The 9,174-nt window shown below is 31.8% G+C and overlaps 1 protein-coding gene across 4 annotated transcripts in view; it reads left to right on the plus strand.

Moving 5' to 3' along the window:
* LOC106464456 (irregular chiasm C-roughest protein-like) overlaps positions 1 to 9,174 on the plus strand; it is a 72,487-nt gene that overhangs the window by 50,713 nt on the left and 12,600 nt on the right. For all 4 annotated transcript variants that reach the window (XM_022392175.1, XM_022392179.1, XM_022392178.1 and 1 more), the window contains exons 7-11: positions 1,004 to 1,118; positions 1,698 to 1,840; positions 4,728 to 4,982; positions 5,551 to 5,672; positions 8,659 to 8,833. In XM_022392175.1, coding sequence (XP_022247883.1) covers positions 1,004 to 1,118; positions 1,698 to 1,840; positions 4,728 to 4,982; positions 5,551 to 5,672; positions 8,659 to 8,833 — 810 coding nt within the window. The remainder of the gene's footprint in view (positions 1 to 1,003; positions 1,119 to 1,697; positions 1,841 to 4,727; positions 4,983 to 5,550; positions 5,673 to 8,658; positions 8,834 to 9,174) is intronic.

A 9,174-nucleotide genomic window follows, 5' to 3' on the forward strand; every position in this document is an offset into this window, starting at 1 on the left:
TATAATTTTTTTGTAATCATGAAGTTCTTATGTTTATTCCACAGAAAATCCTATTATTTATTTTTTCACCCATGAAGAGTATATGATAGCCGTATTTTTTTGTAATCATGAAGTTCTTATGTTTATTCCACAGAAAATCCTATTATTTATTTTTTCACCCATGAAGAGTATATGATAGCCGTTTTGACATTGTAGTTTGATATTGTTCTAGCTTAGTTAAAATTACATACATATTATTCATTCTGCATACATTATGTAGACATATGGACTCCTGATTATCCCAAGTTCTCAATTAACTTTACCAGATCATTAAGAAAGGTATGGACACTTCGTAATTACCACGGAATTCTCACCTTACTGATAATTTAATGTTCAAAATACGTAAAATATTTCACTAATACAAGAGTTAATTTTTCTTCTTCGTTTTCATTTATTTATTACTACAAATTTGACTTCTTCGACGCTCTACTGCTTTAGAAGGTTAAAGGTATCGTGAATACACATATATCTCTCGGTTTATGTAAAGGTACAGCTGAACTTTTAAACGATACATTTTTAACGCCCACAACCTAAGGATGATTATGAATTTTGTTGTCATAAATATTGGACTAAGTGTATTAACAGTTAGGGCCAAGATTTATTTTTCATAAGGCGAAGTAATATAGAACGTCTAAGCAGTGACTTCTTACTGTTATGTGAATAATGTTAGTGGTACTTATCATATAATTATTTAAGTATGACCGCTTGTCATTTATACATTTGTGAATAGAACACACGGCTGGATGAAAAAAACAAAAACAATATGTAATCATGTTAGAGTAATCTTTCATGAAGGTTGTAGTCATGCTCGCATGGCTATCAGCAAGAGACAATCTCTAGTACGTTCATAGAAAAGATGGCTCATGGTATTGAAAGGCTTTAAACATCATCCTGCACGATCTATAAAGAGGATAAGATTGTGTCAGAATATAAACTTACCAGCAATGATGAATGACCGTTTCAGATCCCCCAGAAGTTACTCTAACAGCAAACAGGAAGAAAATCATGGAGTTCGATGATGTTCAATTCACTTGTGACGCAGTTGCGAATCCTGGGGACGTAACATACAAGTGGTATAGGTAGGTGGACTTAATATTTTAACCTTTTTTTGTTTGAAAGTGTTTTCATTCATCCCACATCTACAGTTTTTTGTTGATTACCCTTATTTAACATTAAGCCATGAAAAAAGTGCTTTTATTCACATTTATGGAGTGGTTTGGCATTTCAACCATTTTTTTTCTCCTGTTTTAGCAAATCGTGACGATATATATTGGTGATCCTGAATTCACAATAAAATTCCAAAGGAAATGAAACAAACACGTAAAAGTATTGATTTACTCACAAAACTGTGAACAAACTAAAGTATGACATTTAAGCATAAAACAGGTATTTTATTTTAAGAAGGATGCCTGCGCTAAAGTTATTTATAATAGCAACAATGAATTATCCCCTAAAACGATGTATAAAAATATAATACTTGGAAAGTACTATTAGACATTACAAACTATCGAAATTATACGTTTGTCTTAAACTTTAGAAAGCCATACCTTCATACACTCGTACAAGTGATTGAAATGACTCAGTAGGTCAGAAACACACAACGGAGTTTAAAAGGAAACTCGCATATCAATATTATATAACAGTGTTTTGTTTTACAGGAATAACCAGTTAGTCCAGCAGGACCATGCCACTACTTTTAGGATTCCCAAAGTCACAAGACAACTCAACAGACAGACAGTTAGTTGCGAAGTCGGCAATAAAATCGGGACAACGAAATCCACTTATACTTTGAACATTCATTGTAAGTGCATAAAATCAAGAAAAATAATAGAATAATGATATTACCGACAGAAAGATAAACCAGGAAGACACTTGTAAGTTATTACTAGAATGAAACCAGGAAGACACTTGTAAGTTATTACTAGAATGAAACCAGGAAGACACTTGTAAGTTATTACTAGAATGAAACCAGGAAGACACTTGTAAGTTATTACTAGAATGAAACCAGAAAGACACTTGTAAGTTATTACTAGAATGAAACCAGGAAGACACTTGTAAGTTATTACTAGAATGAAACCAGAAAGACACTTGTAAGTTATTACTAGAATGAAACCAGAAAGACACTTGTAAGTTATTACTAGAATGAAACCAGAAAGACACTTGTAAGTTATTACTAGAATGAAAAATGCAAGTTACCTTTAATCTATGGTCTACTGTATACGGTGATTGGAAGACGACTGATACGACATATAAGCTCTGGAAGACAACTGATACGACATATAAGCTCTGGAAGACAACTGATACGACTTATAAGCTCTGGAAGACAACTGATACGACATATAAGCTCTGGAAGACAACTGATACGACTTATAAGCTCTGGAAGACAACTGATACGACTTATAAGCTCTGGAAGAGAACTGATACGACTTATAAGCTCTGGAAGACAACTGATACGACTTATAAGCTCTGGAAGAGAACTGATACGACTTATAAGCTCTGGAAGACAACTGATACGACTTATAAGCTCTGGAAGAGAACTGATACGACTTATAAGCTCTTTTTGATAATGAACAATTTACTGAAATTATAAAGATATTGAATTTATAGACGATTTAAGTTTCATGAAAACCAGATGTTAGTCTGTATAAAGATATTCTCTTCTTGATATGAAGGTTCCTTTCATACTGTGACAGAGTTATGCTTTTAGTGGGTTGATAAAAAGATAGTAATTTGCTGTAGCAGTGATAGTGCTGAATCTAGCATTAATATGTCCTCTGGACTGCAGACAGAGTAAATCACAAGCACTACGCACAAAAACAAATATTGATAAATAATGAGCATATGTTAATTCTTTAGAATCTGATTTTTGTAATTGAAAGTCTAGATTCAGTCAAAATTGTAAAGAATAGATACACTTGTACTTTAGAATACAACGGTCATGAGAGATCACAAGCTGTATAAACTTGTACTTTAGAATACAACGGTCATGAGAGATCACAAGCTGTATAAACTTGTACTTTAGAATACAACGGCCATGAGAGATCACAAGCTGTATAAATTTGTACTTTAGAATACAACGGCCATGAGAGATCACAAGCTGTATAAACTTGTACTTTAGAATACAACGGCCATGAGAGATCACAAACTGTATAAACTTGTACTTTAGAATACAACGGCCATGAGAGATCACAAGCTGTATAAACTTGTACTCTAGAATACAATGGCCATGAGAGATCACAAACTGTATAAACTTGTACTTTAGAATACAACGGCCATGAGAGATCACAAGCTGTATAAACTTGTACTCTAGAATACAATGGCCATGAGAGATCACAAGCTGTATAAACTTGTACTTTAGAATACAACGGCCATGAGTGATCACAACCTGTAAACTCAGTCGGTTTACGTTAATTGATAAACTCCGTATGTTTACTTTAACTGATAAGTTCAGTCTGTTTACGTTAACTGATAAACTCAGTCGATTTAGGTTAACTGATAAGCTCAGTCTGTTTACTTTAATCGATAAACTCAGTCTGTTTACTTTAATCGCTAAAATCAGTCTGTTTACATTACCTGATAAACTCTCTTGGTTTAATTAACTGATATATTCTGTCGATTTACGTTAACTGATAACTACAGTAGGTATACGTTAAATGACAAACTCTGTCGGCTTACGTTAACATTGTTACTAAGGATCTGAACGAAATAATTGTATGATGAAAGTATACCCACTAACAGTCAGAAATCTAATCTCGATGAAACTAATATTGTATTATTAATTTTATAATATATTTACACTCAAGTTTCCAGTCTCATAGTGTGTTGGAAAAATCCATGGGACAATTCAATAGAATATTAGTTGCCCCCACAGTGGCACAATGGTATGTCTGCGGACTTTTACCGCTAGAAACTGGGTTTCAATACCTGTGGTGGGTAGAGTACAGATAGCCCTTTGTGTAGCTTTGTACTTAATAACAAACAACAAGAATATTAGTTACAACAAACTTAGTTAATTATAAAATAACTACAAAAAGTTGTGTTGAATTTCTTCTTTTTTTCACTTATTCCCTGCATATATGCACAGAAACTGACCTATAAATATTAGACTTCACTTATTCCCTGCATATATGCACAGAAACTGACCTATAAATATTATACTTCACTTATTCCCTGCATATAGTGCACAGAAACTGACCTATAAATATTAGACTTCACTTATTCCCTGCATATAGTGCAAAGAAACTGACCTATAAATATTAGACTTCACTTATTCCCTACATATAGTGCACAGAAACTGACCTATAAATATTAGACTTCACTTATTCCCTTCATATAGTGCACAGAAACTGACCTATAAATATTAGACTTCACTTATTCCCTGCATATAGTGCAAAGAAACTGACCTATAAATATTAGACTTCACTTATTCCCTTCATATAGTGCACAGAAACTAACTGACCTATAAATATTAGACTTCACTTATTCCCTGCATATAGTGCAAAGAAACTGACCTATAAATATTAGACAAACGACATTTTTTCTGTTATTCAAATTCTTATTGTTTTATGGTTTTTCAAACTATAGATATTATAAGGTTTATTTAATATACAATAAATTCTAAACCAACTGAATCATTCGACAGTTTTATTTTCTCACTAAAACAGTTTTAACTGCCGTCATTTTTTTAGATGGTCCGGTATTTAAGTCATCTTTAGAAAACATAGCCGCAGATTTAAATAAGGAAGTGCGATTGGTCTGTCCTGTTGATAGTAATCCTCCTCCTAAAATAACCTGGACATTCGAAAAGAGCACTCACGTCGTCGGGACCGATATAGTGCTGGTGATCCCACAAGTGCGACCAGACAGAACAGGAAAATACACTTGTACAGCATCAGTACCAGGACTTCCTGAACTGTCTTCCGACTCGTTCGTCTACATCAAAGGTAGTCTATGTTTAATTGACATCGTATAGCACACTCAAGTCAATCGTATTTACTTAATAGTAATCCATAAAAAAATTATACATAATAATGACTCGTTCGTCTGGATCAAAGGTAGTCTATGATATAACAAAAATATTTAAAAACGTTTAATTGACATCGTATAACACACTCAACTCAATCGTATTTACTTAATAGTAATCCATAAAACAATGTACATAATAATGACTCGTTCGTCTGTATCAAAGGTAGTCTATGATATAACAAAAATATTTGAAAACGTTTAATTGACATCGTATAGCACACTCAAGTCAATCGTATTTACTTAATAGTAATCCATAAAACAATGTACATAATAATGACTCGTTCGTCTGTATCAAAGGTAGTCTATGATATAACAAAAATATTTAAAAACGTTTAATTGACATCGTATAACACACTCAACTCAATCGTATTTACTTAATAGTAATCCATAAACAAATTATACATAATAACAACACTCATTTCAGATCAGTTTCTTAGATATGTGTTGTCTTGTAATAGAATAAACAAGACATCCGAATTTTTTCAGGTCCTCCCGTCATAAAAGGACCTGATGTTCAGTACGGTATTGAGGGGCAAAAGGTGAAGGTGGAATGTTTAATCACATCAGTGCCCGAACCTTCCCGAGTAGTGTGGATGAAACGGTCACAGGTATATTTCATTCAAATACATAATATGTTTCTGTGCCCAAATCTTCTCGATTTCTCTAGACAAAGAAAAATTATTTTCGTAAATTTATACATATTCTATCAATGAGGAAAAAATAAACGGTCATTATACACTTTTCAATGAAATGTTTAAATTTTCCATCTATTGTGACTCAAATTATGCTCAGCTAATAAGGATCATAACGGGATTAATGCTGTTTTAGAATGGGGGATTTTGTGGTAGAAATTATTGTTGGAGATAAATTATGTTCAGCGAATAAGGATCATAACGGGGTTAATGCTGTTATGGAATATGGGGGATTTTGTGGTGAAAATTATTGTTAGAGATAGATTATGTTCAGCTAATAAGGATCATAACGGGGTTAATGCTGTTATAGAATGGGGGATTTTGTGGTAGAAATTATTGTTAGAGATAAATTATGTTCAGCGAATAAGGATCATAACGGGGTTAATGCTGTTATGGAATATGGGGGATTTTGTGGTGAAAATTATTGTTAGAGATAAATTATGTTCAGCTAATAAGGATCATAACGGGGTTAATGCTGTTATAGAATGGGGGATTTTGTGGTAACAGCTATGGTACAGCGTAATTAGAGACCTATGGAGCACCACAGAAAAGATACATTAAAATAATCTATCAAGTGACAGTGATATTTACATAACACTACTAGAAGTTTGGAGAGTGATACACTTTACCGTGAAGGTAGAAATATTTTCAATAGTTGAAAACTTGCTCACCGCTACGTTTATCCAAATCACTTTACCGTGAAGGTAGAAATATTTTCAATAGTTGAAAACTTGCTCACCGCTACGTTTATCCAAATCACTTTACCGTGAAGGTAGAAATATTTTCAATAGTTGAAAACTTGCTCACAGCTACGTCTATCCAAATCACTTTACCGTGTAGGTAGAAATATTTTCAATAGTTGAAAACTTGCTCACCGCTACGTTTATCTAAATCACTTTACCGTGAAGGTAGAAATATTTTCAGTAGTTGAAAACTTGCTTAATGCTACGTTTATCCAGATTTGTGAAAGTGGCAGTTCTTACTAAGAACTGTAAATCAGAACTCTTAAAATATACTAATTGATTAGAGCTAGAATTCTTTATAGCTAGTTTTGAAGTGGTGAGTTCAGTTTTTATAATTAATTGTTAATTAAAAAATGGCCCGTTTCTTGTGAAGATATAATTATTTTTTTTAAGTGAAAAGAGAGTTAGCTAAGTGGAAAGCTTAGTCAAAGTATCTAGCTCAAAGACAGAGATTATTGTTCGAGGTCCAGATATTTTATATTTGTGTCGGTTCATGAAGTATTGACGTCCTAGTAGCTGTGATGCCGTCTAGCGCCCTCTTCTGGAAGGTATCAAAGAATAATGATGAAAACAGTATAATTATATTTCAATGAACTAGTTAAGAAGACCAGAAAACCCGAAACCAAGGTAACTACGACGTGATGCTGGAAAGAATTAAAAGCATTACACGTGAATAATCAGACATGTTGAATGTGTATTACTGTAATGGAATAAAGTGAAAAAGCGAAATTATTAAATTAGATTGTTATAATGTAGGTTGGATCGGATAACCAAGAGCAGTTTTATTCATAAACCATAATATAACTAATAAACCATAATTTAACTAATAAACCATAATTTAACTAATAAATTATAATATAACTAATAAACCATAATATAACTGATAAACGATAATTTAACTAATAAACCATAATATAACTGATAAAAAATAATATAACTAATAAACCATAATTTAACTAATAAATTATAATATAACTAATAAACCATAATTTAACTTAGATTATAATAGAACTAATAAACCATAATTTAACTAATAAATTATAATATAACTAATAAACCATAATATAACTGATAAACCATAATATAACTAATAAACCATAATTTAACTAATAAACCATAATATAACTAATAAACCATAATATAACTAATAAACCATAATATAACTGATAAACCATAATTTAACTAATAAACCATAATATAACTGATAAACCATAATTTAACTAATAAACCATAATATAACTGATAAACCATAATTTAACTAATAAACCATAATATAACTGATAGATTATAATATAACTAATAAACCATAATATAACTGATAAACCATAATTTAACTAATAAACCATAATATAACTAATAAACCATAATATAACTAATAAACCATGATATAACTAATAAACCATGATATAACTAATAAACCATAATATAACTAATAAACCATAATGTAACTAATAAACCATAATATAACCAATAAACCATAATATAACTGATAAACCATAATATAACTAATAAACCATAATATAAGTAACACATTGTGTAACTCAAGTATCTTTACATGTTTGCATTACGATTTACGAAGACCGTGAGAATGAATCGTTTAAATAGTGTTATCAGATTAATTTCCATGAAATTCAAATATAGATAGGTATGTAAGTGTCGCTAAAAATTTGTAGATCATTCTGGAATATTTATTTGTCACATAAGACATATTTCATACTCAACACAACGGAAAAGATCAAATAGTGCATTTGTCGCTCAGCTAATATGTTGTATGTGTTGTGTATCGATCTATGAGCTAATTCACAACACTTTTGTATGCTTATTATTTTGAAGGCAATGCAATGAATTACAAGTCTGGGTAAAACCTTAGGGTAATTACGATTATTCTAGTTGTGTGCACGTACTAGATTCAATATCATATCCTTTCAGTAATGAATAATAGAATTTCTAGTAATAGTCTTTTTAAGAAAAGACCTTCTATAGTTACTCCAACCTATCTTCACAACTTGGAATGAAAGGCCGTCACGGACAGCAAACTTTGTTGGTGATAATTAACGATACTGAACTATTGAGAGCACTAAGACTGTCACCTTTCACAAGTTGCTAATTACGGAGTCCGTGCTCCTTGTCTCATTGTTGGTCGTGTTTTCTTGGTTTAGGTGGTTGATATTGACAACACGGAAGGCTACGAGATCGTGACAGAGCACTTACCGAACGGTCTCAAGAACTTGCTAATCATCCACAGAGCAGAGGAGACTGACTTCGGGGACTATAATTGCTCCGCTTGGAACGCTTTAGGCCACGACAGCATGTTGATATCTGTCAGAAGACAAAGTAGGTTTATTATTGTTATTTTAAATGTATGATTCTAATTTTATTCAGGTTCTTTTCTGGTACTGAAAGCACGTGTCTTTTATACTTGGATATTACTCTAACCTTTTGCAGTACCGTGATATTTATATCACAGTAGTTAAAGTAACAAGTTTGTGGTACCATGATATATATATCACAGTAGTTAAAGTAACAAGCATGTAGTACCGTGATATATATATATATATATATATAGTATTTAAAGTAACAAGTTTGTGGTACCATGATATATATATCACAGTAGTTAAAGTAACAAGCATGTAGTACCGTGATATATATATATATATATATATAGTATTTAAAGT

This window comes from Limulus polyphemus, unplaced genomic scaffold, assembly GCF_000517525.1.
Source record: "Limulus polyphemus unplaced genomic scaffold, Limulus_polyphemus-2.1.2 Scaffold1656, whole genome shotgun sequence".
In the NCBI taxonomy this organism is placed as follows: domain Eukaryota; kingdom Metazoa; phylum Arthropoda; class Merostomata; order Xiphosura; family Limulidae; genus Limulus; species Limulus polyphemus.